The 12,494-nt window shown below is 45.7% G+C and overlaps 6 protein-coding genes across 6 annotated transcripts; 2 read left to right on the forward strand and 4 right to left on the reverse strand.

Moving 5' to 3' along the window:
• Nucleotides 1-175: 175 nt before the first annotated feature.
• Nucleotides 176-2,051, reverse strand: MCYG_01186 (KH domain-containing protein; the record flags this gene model as incomplete). Its single annotated transcript, XM_002851036.1, has 10 exons — nt 176-197; nt 251-487; nt 545-753; nt 815-982; nt 1,046-1,098; nt 1,184-1,205; nt 1,368-1,424; nt 1,460-1,606; nt 1,671-1,750; nt 1,838-2,051. 10 exons carry the CDS (start codon nt 2,049-2,051, stop codon nt 176-178), a joined length of 1,209 nt encoding a protein of 402 aa, XP_002851082.1.
• A 493-nt stretch (nt 2,052-2,544) lies between these two features.
• MCYG_01187 (acetolactate synthase small subunit) lies at nt 2,545-3,600 on the forward strand (the record flags this gene model as incomplete). The annotated part of the gene is made up of 2 exons (XM_002851037.1): nt 2,545-3,368; nt 3,423-3,600. 2 exons carry the CDS (start codon nt 2,545-2,547, stop codon nt 3,598-3,600), a joined length of 1,002 nt encoding a protein of 333 aa, XP_002851083.1.
• A 628-nt stretch (nt 3,601-4,228) lies between these two features.
• Nucleotides 4,229-5,333, reverse strand: MCYG_01188 (uncharacterized protein; the record flags this gene model as incomplete). Its single annotated transcript, XM_002851038.1, has 3 exons — nt 4,229-4,412; nt 4,664-4,682; nt 5,219-5,333. The coding sequence occupies 3 exons, from the start codon at nt 5,331-5,333 to the stop codon at nt 4,229-4,231; spliced, it is 318 nt and encodes a 105-aa protein (XP_002851084.1).
• A 1,521-nt stretch (nt 5,334-6,854) lies between these two features.
• Nucleotides 6,855-7,467, reverse strand: MCYG_01189 (uncharacterized protein; the record flags this gene model as incomplete). The annotated part of the gene is made up of 3 exons (XM_002851039.1): nt 6,855-6,943; nt 7,169-7,317; nt 7,400-7,467. The coding sequence occupies 3 exons, from the start codon at nt 7,465-7,467 to the stop codon at nt 6,855-6,857; spliced, it is 306 nt and encodes a 101-aa protein (XP_002851085.1).
• Nucleotides 7,468-8,899: 1,432 nt separating this feature from the next.
• On the forward strand, nt 8,900-9,611 carry MCYG_01190 (uncharacterized protein; the record flags this gene model as incomplete). Its single annotated transcript, XM_002851040.1, has 2 exons — nt 8,900-9,166; nt 9,282-9,611. 2 exons carry the CDS (start codon nt 8,900-8,902, stop codon nt 9,609-9,611), a joined length of 597 nt encoding a protein of 198 aa, XP_002851086.1.
• A 238-nt stretch (nt 9,612-9,849) lies between these two features.
• Nucleotides 9,850-12,445, reverse strand: MCYG_01191 (multicopper oxidase; the record flags this gene model as incomplete). Its single annotated transcript, XM_002851041.1, has 9 exons — nt 9,850-10,224; nt 10,291-10,844; nt 10,902-11,046; nt 11,108-11,160; nt 11,214-11,579; nt 11,644-11,667; nt 11,727-11,823; nt 11,892-12,197; nt 12,377-12,445. The coding sequence occupies 9 exons, from the start codon at nt 12,443-12,445 to the stop codon at nt 9,850-9,852; spliced, it is 1,989 nt and encodes a 662-aa protein (XP_002851087.1).
• Nucleotides 12,446-12,494: the final 49 nt, after the last annotated feature.

Below are 12,494 nucleotides of genomic sequence, written 5' to 3' on the forward strand. Positions count from 1 at the left end.
GAGTGAGTGCAGCAGAGTCCGGGGAGCGGTGGAGTGCAGTAGCTCTGAGTGTGTGTTGTGCTGTTGTTGCTGTGCAGCTTGTTGCTGATAGTACTGGTAGTAAGCAACGTAATTTTGATAGCCTCCGTATGCAGCATAAGGGTCTTGTCCTCCATAGTACTGGGCATATTGCGCACTATAATCTGACTGAGAACCACCTGCGGATGGAGTAGGTGTTGTTCCGGAACCAGATTGAGGGCTCATACCTGACGGCGTTTGTGGGGAGGAGTGGCTGTTGTATCCTCCGCCACCGCCGCCATGAGGACCACCACCAGATGAATAGCCTAGGCCATATTGGTGGCGGTCGCGATGGCCGTAACCCCCACCCCCGTGATAACTTCGCTGCGGTGGTGGGTTTTCCTTGAATTTTTCATACTGTTCCTTAACATTACTGAGTAGATCCTCACACAAGGCTTTGGCATTTTGAACTTCATTTGGGTCAGGGCCGCTAAGGAAACGTTAGAATAACAAGGGTAAGTCATAGGTAACTAAGAGAAAAACTCACGCAACATGCAGATACATTGGTTCATCACTTTCTTGGTTAGTACCGTGTTCCTTGAATCCGGACCCACGACCCTTGATCTGGACACGGCAGTGGGTTTTCTGTTGAATGTGCTTGACATATTGACCACCCTGGCCAACAACTTGTGCACGCAAATTAAAGCCAGGAATAGGTTCCAGATCGATAGGAATCCGTTCCTCAGGCCATTTACGCTACAGGCCATAGTTAGAATGTGAGTTGTATATATAAATATTGATATAGGAGGTCACTTACGCGACCAAACTCATCTCTTTCAACAGGCTCTGGTGGTTCCCTTCGACGGAATCTCCGTTCATCAACTAGAACAGGGAGCTCCTGTTTCATGAGTTCCTCAATCTTCTCAACTGCCTTATCCAGTCCCTCTCTCGTCCTGCTGGTCACATGCAGGTACAGTGGCGGGTTCTAACAGAAACATATTAGCATCTCACCAATTAGAACAATGGTTAGGACATTCCAAGGACTTACCGAAGGGGTTGCCATGCTTTTATCAGGAAGGTAGTTTCCTCTAGTGGTGACATCTTTTCAGAAATTATGAGCATATTCTCTTAACCAACAAGTTTGTTTCTAGAATGCAAAAACGGGGTGGAAGGAAAACTGTCGTACCGGCGCCAGTTTCTTCTTTAATCTATATCACGCAGCGGAGGTCAGCAGATGCAAAATAGCGGGAGTTAGGTGCTATGAAGAATTGTGGGTAAGCTTCATCCATCATCACAAAAGTTGACGCAACAAAGTGCTTAGCAGTGGTCAATTATGATAGGAAGTGAGAATTATATATCCCAGCGAGTACCCTCCCGTCCATACTTGGAGTTAGTTCCAGGGGAAGGATATATCGAGCCACAAACGCCTGGGAGTATCAGCGGATATTATAGAGATATTTACCATCTTTTGAGTAGTGCTTTTAGTTATAGTATATCGGTTTCGGAGATCATTGACTTCGATGTCTTTGATGTAATCGCCATCCGCCATGTATACTTCACCATTTATATGGGCAACCGAGGATAAGGCCTTACTGGATGGGCTAGAAATCTAAAACGCCAGTCAAAACAACAATGCGATATAGTGATTTTAGAGGAGTAGTATTCGAACATACGGAGCGTCCTGGGGGGGTGGAGGATTGTTGATAGCCTTGTCTTGCTTGTATCTGCTCCTTTATTTTGGCGGCAGCGGCAGCTATCGGTTATAGTCATAGTAGTTAGCTATGTGGTCATTGATCCGTAGAGCTACGCAGCAAAGGGGCCAATATCAAAATGAACTCACCTGCAGCTACTGCAGGATCAGAGGGAGTAGCTGACTTGCTCGCATCTTCTGATCCCGGGCTAGATCTACGGTTAATTGGGCTGCGATCACGCACCGGCTCTGAAACTCGAGCTGAGGGGGAGCGTGAACGTCTATCAAATCGAGACTGTCGTTTCGGCTCAGGCTCTGTTTGGTCGAAACGAGAGCGTTTGGCCCGTCTGTCACTCTCGGACATCCTGGTGTCGTCTCGAGAACTGCAACAGAAAAAGGCCTTTAAACACCCAGAGGGGAAGAGTTTGTAGAATCAATGCTCTTATCCTGAGAAACGCCTTCTTTCTCTCTTTTCTCTCTCTCTTCTTCCAACAAATTTGAAATTTGATCTTTCGCGATCATCTTTTTTTTATTGTTTTGTTTTTTGACCTTTTTTGAGCCGATCCTGCTTAGTCATACAACAGCACGTGTTAAGTCACATGATAATTGAGCTAGTCCTAAAGGAGATAACTCCCTTTTCTCCGATCTCGGCTCTTAGTCATTATCACATGATCAAACCGCCGGCCTTTTTCTCTAAAAGGGAAAAAAAATAAAAAAAAAAGATAGAAAATGCGTTGGTTTTATTACTCACAACTTGTTTGACTCAGACGAAGTCAAAGGAGATAAATGCTTCTCGCTCTTCCTGGGACTTGTCCTTTGGAAAAATGAGTGGGAATTTGTTAGCTTCTCCAGCATCAATGGCCTCCAAAGCTGTTTTTCGCGGCCAATTGAGCCGGGCATGGGTTGCAGTTGAGAATCCATGTCAGCGTCTGAGCTTAAAGAGCTATCAAAGATACCAGCAGATTAGATTGTCATCCAGCTCAACATCCGCCCTTGCATATAAAGCTCTTCATCGGCGCTCACCCCTCCCGCTTCCTGTCTCTGACACATCGCCGCAATGGTCTGCTCCCGCCGCGGTTTCCTCCATTCTTTACGAGACCCCTGTTCCATCGACAAAACCGCCGAAGCGCCATGTGCTAAACTGCCTTGTTCAAAATGAGCCGGGTGTGCTATCTCGGATTTCTGGCATTCTGGCCGCGCGCGGTTTCAACATCGACAGCCTTGTCGTGTGTAATACCGAAGTTGAAGATCTGTCGAGAATGACCATCGTGCTGCGTGGTTTGGACGGCGTTGTTGAACAAGCACGCCGTCAATTGGATGACCTCGTTCCTGTCTGGGCTGTTCTGGACTATACAGACTCTGCTCTCGTCCAGCGTGAGCTGCTGCTGGCGAAGGTTAGCATTTTGGGGCCAGAGGTCTTTGAGGAATTGCTTCAGCATCATCAAGAAATGTCTACTCCCGAAAGTGATACCAACAATCCATCCTCAGGTGAAGCTCAGCATCGTGAAATGCATAAAGTGGATGGATCACTCTCTGAAATTGCCGATTATCATCCAAGTAGATTAGCTGCCAGCGAGGCTCTTCGACATAAGCATGAACATTTGGAGGCTATTACGCATCTGACGCACCAGTTTGGAGGAAAGGTGCTCGATATTAGCACCAACAATTGCATTGTTGAACTGTAAGCTTGAGCCCAGAAGGTTAAATCGGGATCGATGGCTAACTTCTTTTATAGTTCCGCAAAACCCAGCCGCATCAACTCGTTCCTCAAGCTGATTTCACCTTTTGGAATCCTTGAATCTACCCGAACCGGTCTGATGGCGCTGCCTCGTTCTCCATTAACATCACCTGTTGAAGAAATCGAAAAAGAGGCCGCTGATGTTGTCGACACGAGCACTCTGCCCCCAGGTTAAGCCGCTCACCGTTCTATCCACCTTTGCTTTGTTTCCTGGAACTACCCTGGGTCTGTATTGTTCCGCTTGCAGGCGTTTTTCTTTCCCACTTCCTCACCAGCACGATGCTGGAAACTCGGCCAGCTGTCCTTTTCCTACCTTCCCAGCCAGGTTAACAAGGATTGGGTTAGTGCAGGCTGTTAAATTGTTCAACGCTGTATGGTTGCCTTGATCAAGATGGATGTGACAAGGATGTGACCGTCTATATGAGATGCTGGGATACCTGTGTCTAGTAATAACAATCTTTGAAGCTTATGCAAAAAAGAGTAATAAATTTCAAATACATTTAAAACACTTGGAAGAAATGAAGCAGATCTAGACCGAGAAGCAATTATGAGGAAGGAGAACAGTAAACTGGTCTAAATCGCCCGCGAGACACATGTTGGGTATATGAAGCTGTAACATGAAAAAGAAGAAGAAATTTAATGGAACAGGCTGGAGAAAGAGTGAAAGGATGAAGGATAGGGATGAAGGCAGCCATTTTATATCTTAACCAGAGAATATATAGCTCTTCCCTCTTCGAATGAAAAAATAAAAAAGGAAAGGAGGTTGTAGGTCATCAATCGTCAATATTTAATCAAGCAATCCATCATCCAGCAAGGCACAAACAGTCGCCTGAACTGATTGAGCCATCTATTTTCTCAACGTTATGTCTGGCAATCCGAGCAAATCCCACAATGTAGGCGGGAACGCTCTTCTCCCACTTTCCTGGAGCAGTTACAGTCTCGAGAGAAAATGGTCTCGATGGCACCACATCGATAATAGAGGAGTTTCTTGCACATGGTTGGTGTATAGAGGGTTTATGTTCTCTATCAAGGCTTCAGTCGTTTGTGAGTCCTTGATATTGAGAGAGGTGCTTTGAGGAGATGATGATTTGGTCAAGCTGACCAGTTAATCAACAGATGGTGTTGTCCTGGAATGTGAATATCGTATCCAGGCCGTCTTCCCATTGACCACTGCAGAAGGCCTTGACTTGATGTCAGTCAATATTTTGAATGGATTTTACGGGACAACGAGGACATACTTGGTAGTGTTTGATTGCCCTGTGATAAGTTTGAAAGTGTGTGATATTTAAACTGACCAGCATCTAGTTCAAAGCGAAGGACAAAGTAAAGACAGAAAGACAAAAAAATAACAAGACCAATGATCTGGAGGGTGTGAACCGATATATACATATATTTATATATGTCCCATCCGTATATTTATATATATGTATATACACTGCATAGGGCGGGTCAAGGACATCTCACCATCCAGGGATGGGTGGATATCAAAAAAAAAGGGGGCATGGAAAATTCACAGCCATGACTCAAAAGAAAAAAAAAACACGACACGGCGGAGCAAAAAAGACGTCATGGGTAGTACGGAATAATAGCGTCAAGGAGCAAAAGCAGCCGGTTTCTTGGGCATTAAAATCTCACGATACGCTTCGCCATCGGAGGCGAGCATCGTTAGAGATTTACTCCACTCAACGGCATCCTTATTTTTATATCATGCATCATATGTTTCGAGGGAACAAAAAAGCCAACTTGAGGATCACTGACCGGGGATGCCGTGACATGCAGATACACATACATACGGCCAGGACGCATACCGAGAGCCCAATATGGGCCAGCCAGCCTTGTTGCGCTCAGGAGGATGCGGAAAGAGAAAAGAGAACATTGAGCGTTGAAACCGAGAATGGTGCCCTCCATGACCGGTCCCCCGTCTAAGGAGGTACTTCGATTTGAATTTTCTTTTTTATCCTTCTATCCTTTTTACAATTCGACCTTGTGGGCTTTTTAACACGTAAGTCCCGTCTCCTTGTTATCAAATTATGATGACTGGAGATCGAATGATTTTCTATTTGGTTAATCCGATATCCAATAGACTGGATGAAGTGTATCAAATCGCCTTCTAGTTGGCCACCGGACGGTACTCCAACTCCACCCTAGACTCGATATTAGACAAGGGACTCCTACCATAGTATCGGTGAGCCTAAGACGGTCCGCCATGCGGTGAGGCGGTAGACGCGAGATACACGGCACCCCCTGCTACCCAGGCTGCGGTATCATATTTGATAGCGGGAAAAGAGGCCAGTGCAGTCAGTGGTTTTGAATGCCTGTTAACTGATGTTAACTGCTTGCTGCTTTCTGTCGTCTGGTGACTTGCAGGTTGCATATAATATTCCAAACACGCGGCGCAGCTAGTCGTGGATTGACGAATCTAAGAATAGGCTGGTCTCGTTTATGTACGTATGCCATGCCATGCAGTGTTTTTTTTTTAATGGGATTATTATTTTCTTATACAATATCGCTTCAAACTAACTTCTCCAGATTAGCTATGATGAATATTATATGTTGACTAGAATATTTAGAACTGGTCACTCGACAAACCTCATGAAACCTAACAAGGCCACCAGCCGCCCGAGGCTGAGAGGGTGTCACATCATCTAGGACGCTTTCAATTTCACTGCATGCGGTAAAGTTATAGACTGTTCAATTGGGAATTGAGAGAGACACTGGCGGGGTCGATATAACTTCGTATTCTCGCGTGGGAAAACATACAATTGGGATGATGTGGCTTGCTAACTTGCGGCGAAATGCAAGGTGACATCAAACTGTTTAACTGGCCTGAGGCTTATTGCATACCAGAAGAGAGGGAGAAAGAGAGCAAATCATGCTTATCTACAACATGTGATGTGCAGCCGCTGCGAGCGAAGGATGATGGAGGAGCAGTTCGCATATATTCGCTATTGCTTCGTACGATTACAGTTCTCGACGAGATGAAGATGAAGACGGAGAGGCAGACATGAAGGCCAACATCAGCTTCAGGCTCTCAGATCGCCCCGGCAGCCGAATCTCCTCTTCGCTGATTCGACCCACGTATGTATATACGGCATTGTGTGCCATGCACGATCAGGTCAGCCTGCTGGTGTCTGGGGAAGAGAAGCCAAGCGTACGGATCAGCAGATGCAACCCGAGATACTCATCCATACTCCTGGTCTCCAGCACAGACAAAGGAAAACCAGAAGTATCGGGTTGTATCTTGCGCTGTATCCCTGGGTTGGTGCCTAAGGGGCCGGGGTTGTTACCAACAGTTGAAACAACCATTTTTTTTCCTTTCCTGGAGGCCTCATCCTCATCTGCATGTTTTATGCAGGCTATCACTGGTTGATTCTCTCTCTCTCTTCCACCCTCCATTATACACAACACATACATCCTATGTGTCTCTGTTCAATCGTGTCTTATACCCCGCTTGGGACGATTGGGATAAGCCGACAGTATATCCTGGCTCACTTGATCGGAGCATATCGCAACTTTCCCTGGAGACGTCAGAGATGGTTAGTTCTCTCCCTGCCAAGTTTACTTCTCCGTGGGAGGAGGATATATGCTTCTAAACCCTTGTATTCGTTGAAAAGAATAACATGGTCACGATCTCTCTTCTCGGCGAACGGGTTATCCCCCAGACTCCAGATTAAATAACTCATTGAAAGATGGTTATTATTGTGTGACCAGAGAGGGAGGTATCCGATAGATCGCCATCCTACCCTGTCCAGCCACAACCGCATTCTCCGATCCTGTCCTATGGCGACATTTCTCCTGCAACCCGACAAGTCCTCTCCGTCCGTGTCCGTTCGTAGAGAATATGTCCAATCTACGGGCGGTCCTTACTGGGTAGCTGCTCGCTCGAGTTTCGCTATGAGTAAAGATGGCGCGCCCAAAATCAGCACCATTTGATTTACCGTATTCAGCTATACGACCGATCCTAAGCAGTTTACTTCCGTTCGCCCTTGATACACCAACCGCGGCTGAATCCAAGTCCTTCTCCTGTTATGGATGAAGGCATGTGATGTGTCCTCAAGTTATATCTCCTGGGAAGGGGCTTGTTCGAAGAGGGTTGGAATCACACATAACTAAGCAGGAGAAATCCAGGCCGCTCTACGGAGTATCGCTGCTGACTGCGAACCCTAGAGCAAACATGCTGTTTGTGCAACCCTGGATATGACGATAGCCCATAACCCTCTGGGTGCGCGCTCGCCACGGCCGATTAATAATAGCCGGGGATGCAGCAAGATCTATATCCTTACTCTCTCACCAGGATACGCTCGGACAAGAGTGAACACACCTCGGGGAGGGATTATCCCATTGCTTTGCTCAAGGCCGCCGGGCAGCTCTCTACCTTGCTCATCCAAGCACGTCATGTTAGGACAAGGCCGGCCTCCTGCACGTCTCGGTGGTATGGGACATAGAAAATGATGGATTTTACCTGAGGCTATAGACACCGAGCGAGGGGTATGCTAGCTAATAATCCCTTATCCCTTACACATCTCACATAGTTGGTGTAGGTGTTCGCTGCCAGGCTTAATATACGTGGTTTTGGGGTCAGTTTTCGCCCTTGCCTCCTGTAAGCATAGTTATACGAGAAGCAACCCCGGTTTTTTCCTCTGATATCAGCCACATTCGGCCGACTCGCTACGCTTTACCACCATCTATATTATATGACAAACATGTAACTAGGAGGAAATCAGGCGAAATATAGCAAAATCTTCAAAAGGCCTCTAGTGCACTTCATCGGTGTAGACGGAGGTGAAGTTATTGCTCCCCATGATGACGAAATGCATTACTCCAGCGGTTCAGCCAGAGATGCACTCCGCCCCAGGGGAGAGAAGGACCGGGCCCGCGAGGTAGCTGCAGGGTCAAAGAGGACACACATAGTAGAGAGCTATGCATTCCGTCTTTCCGGAGCTGTTTAAGCCCTTGCTTCCTGCGGGGAAGAGACCGGTTAAGCCTTTTCGATTCCCTTGACTGTGCAGCCGCTGCTTTCTTTTTTTTTTATATGTTTGACAAACAAATCAGAACAGGGGCAACACAAAATATTTAATTGAATAGGAGTCGATGCTTCTGGTTTTATTGATGTAGAGAACTAATCCTCCTCGTCAATATCTTTCTAGAAAGTGATCAAATCCAGGCTGTGATCAAGAGTTTTCTTCGCCCTGCCTATATCCCTACATCGTCACAGCCCTTGTCTGTTGCATTGCATGCTCATTCATATGACAGGGGCAATATATAACCATGCAACAACTTCTCCTCACGAGTTGAAATGACGACTTCGGGTCTAGGACATTCTCTGATTTTGCTCTTTAGTAATTTGAAGGTCATGATATATTCAAATTTTACATGGATGGCATTGGATATATATCCTCTCTTCTTCCCGCTCCTGTTCACCACATACTGAAGCAATTTGTTTGACGGCAGACAGACCTGAACGTTGCACAATCATGAAGACTATATCATTTATCCCTTTTTTCTTGGCCATAAGTGGAGCCATACCAGTACATGAGACCCAGAAACGGGATCCAGGCTGGGAGGCACCATTCGATGCCGTCACCATGAGAGTTATGAGAAAGAACCCCTCCAGAGAAGAATACCTCCAAGCATACCAATCACGATTCTGGATAGGTGGGAAGCCATCAACTACTTGTCCTGACAACCAATGCTCTGAAATGGATGAGACAGTACTCAACGGAGGCAAGATGGACTCTTTGGTAAGTACTCTACATCGTGAATCAACCCAAAAAAAACCCCCCTTATATCACACAACTTGATAATTTATACCCTTCTTTTGCTATTTGAGTCTTCCTATTCTGATTATTGGGCCAGAGTGTTGGTGTCGATGGTGGTCAACGTATATATCTTGACGCAGACGGTGCACTACGATATACATCACCGTCCGACCCGGTAATGCCTCCAGGCGCATGCATGGCCAACCTAAATTACGCATACGACTGGGTCTTTGTGCCCAATCAACCTGGGACATGGTGGTGGGCATGCCCCAACTCCGAAATACGAAAGGACTACTACCAACTATTTGCCCCGTTCAAAAACATAACGGTCCCTGGAATCGAGGACCCTTCGACCTCATGCTATAGGGCGGATGTGGCAGGGTTTGAATATAAGGGAACATTGCCTGCTACATATGTGTATAATTAAGCCGGTGGAATGGCCTTTGTATTTATTTTATATTTGTACTCCAGTAATGTAACGAATTTACTTTTTATAAGAATCAATTCATGCCATGCTGTTGAATAAAAAAAGGTAAATGAGTTATTTTCTACTCATCCAGGTATCTTAAATCATTAATATAACAAAAGGGGATATATAGAAGAATATAAAGACAAGAAAGAATGAAAAAGAAGTATTTAAACAGAAGAATTAGGACGGCCAGCCTTCATATACCAGAGTCTTCCTGGAAGAAATCGGCAGGATAATGGTTATCGGGATTGCCGTACCATTTATCCCAGTTGTCGCACACTCGATGCATCTCCTTGACATCTTCAGGGTGAGACTTAAGATACTCGACGACATCATTCTTGTCCTCCAAGATCTGAAGAGCAAGACCGGCTGAAGCATGCCAGGCGATGTGGCAATGCATGAGCCAGGAGCCGGGATTGTCAGCCTTGAAAGCAAGGACAACAAACCCATTGCTAGGAAGCAAAACCACATCGCGGCGAGGTGGGTTATCAAGCTTGAGGTTCAATGTACTGTTGTTGAACGGTTCATAGGATTGCTGCAGGAGCGCAAAGTCATGACCATGGAAATGCAACTATAATTAAAGGGTCAGTTTTCGTATGCCTTGGTAAAGGAAATGTATTCGCTTTTTGAGACATACCGGATGAGCATTTGGAGCCTGTGTTCTAGTTAGTCCGTCCTGTTTCTCTTGTCCCGTAACAACAAGGTACACCCATTGCTCGTGGGTATAATCATGTGCGGGATAGACAGTCCAGGTCTCGGGCCAGTCTTCGATATTCATATTTTTAACAATCGGTTTCGAATAATTTAGCCACATTGGCTGGGGCCCAATTCCCCAGTTTGCAATTTTGGGTGCGTTGGTAGGGCGACCTGGGGGATTCCAGACGTCAATACCGATTTTCTGGGTTTTTGTCATCAACTCCGGTGCCAATAATGGGTCTGGCACATTCCACTTCTGAATAGGTTTCAAACGCTCATATGGCTCGTCGCGACAACTTATGTCGTATCCGCCGCCTTCAGACTTCGGAAGGTCATCCGTTTTCTTCCCATAGTATAGTGCTCCCATCCTTTCATCAGGTACGTGGTCTTTTCGGAACCTGCTGCACCCATCTCCCGCAGGGACCATGCGAATCCAGAACGAGTCTCCATCCTTCACTTCAGGAAGGGTGTTGAGGATGACATGATAACGTTGCCCTAAGTAAATATTAGAATTTGTATTCTCATTTTGAAAAGAATCCCGGAGATACTTACCAATTCCAATGAGAATATGAGAAGTATCATAGGGCTCCAATGGAACAAGGTCGGCGCCAATGACAGTGAAATTGTGTTTATCAATGGAAAATATGAAGGTAGTATCGGTGGATGTGTTAATCAGTCTCATTAAATATTTTTCTCCCTTCAGAAATTCGACGTTAGATATTTTGTAAATTATGTTAGTGAAGATGTTTGTTACGTACTGCTTTCACAAGTGTACTATAGGGCTTGCGGTTGGGGTCCTTGTTATAATTTCCTGTAAAAGTTTGTTAGCAACAGAGTTAAGCCCAAGCTGAGGTTGCAACTTACCAATTCCATTCAAAAGCTGGCTGTCCATCTCTGGAGGTATCCTTGTCTGTACTTTGTAGTAGTCCTGAAAAGCACTCCTATGAATGTGATCACCCAAGAGGAGAGGGTCAATTGATGCATCGTAGTCTGCACTTGAAGGGCCATGAATAGTCAAAGGGCCGACTAAGCCATCTGAGTATTGTAGAGAATAGTGACTGTGGTACCACGTTGATCCGTATTGGGTGGCTCTGAATCTATATGTGAATGTATCTTCTGGTGCAATCGGACATTGTGTTATACCGGGTACACCGTCCATAAGAAGATTGTCGAACATTCGAAGGCCATGGCAATGGAGGGTAGTTCCATTGTACTTCAGCTTGTTTGTAACTGTGATTTCTGGTGGGAGTTAGTAAGATGCACTTCAACGCAAGATACATCCGAAAAGACTAACCAACAATATCGCCCCAACATGCCTCTGAACAAAGTAGCGGTTAGTATGGCGTTTATGATCGTATAGAAGGGAAGGAGACTAACGAATCCAGGGGCCCGGGTATTGGCCGTTATAGAGCATAGCATGGCTCGCGGTCACTCCGTCAAGATTGACAGAACCTTCGTCAATCACCAAATTATACTTCAACATAGTATGTTAGGATGTATTTCTAGATAGGAAGGAGGAAGGAATATTTGTGGAAGCCTTACCTTCCTTGTCACTCCTTCTGGAAATATTTTTTCATAGTCTGTTGTAATGTTGAATGCTCCAGGGGCTGGTGCTGGTCCATCACCAACCCACTTTAACCAGCCTGTTTTGCTGCCATTATCGGCTGCCCAGCCTTTCATTGCAGGATATTTGCATTCAATGACATTACTATCACTGTCGACATTTGGAGGAGGCCTAAATGAGGGTCCAGGCAGAGATTCTTTTCCACGAGGAATTGATAAAGCAGTTGCAACTGTGGCCAAGACGCCAACATTGAAAATATGACTTAGTCTCATTGTGAAATTGGACTAAAGGAGGGCTTGAAGGGAAGATTTTAGTAGTTTTGATCTCTTTAGATTGGAATATAACGGGTGGGCCTTGGGATATTTATATTCTGTCAATCTTCAGTGATCCCCTTGGCGGGTGTGTGTATCATCCGTTATAGAGGCAACAATCGGTCTCTCCTGTAGAGGGCATGGTCACATACGAACAGTATAACCGAGCTCCTGATGGAGACTGGAGGCCTATACTTAGACGGCGTATTTGCGTCTTGCATACTCGAATGCAAGACAGGGAACGAAGATGAGTGAGACAGAGGTTACATT

This window comes from Microsporum canis, genomic scaffold, assembly GCF_000151145.1.
Source record: "Microsporum canis CBS 113480 supercont1.1 genomic scaffold, whole genome shotgun sequence".
In the NCBI taxonomy this organism is placed as follows: domain Eukaryota; kingdom Fungi; phylum Ascomycota; class Eurotiomycetes; order Onygenales; family Arthrodermataceae; genus Microsporum; species Microsporum canis.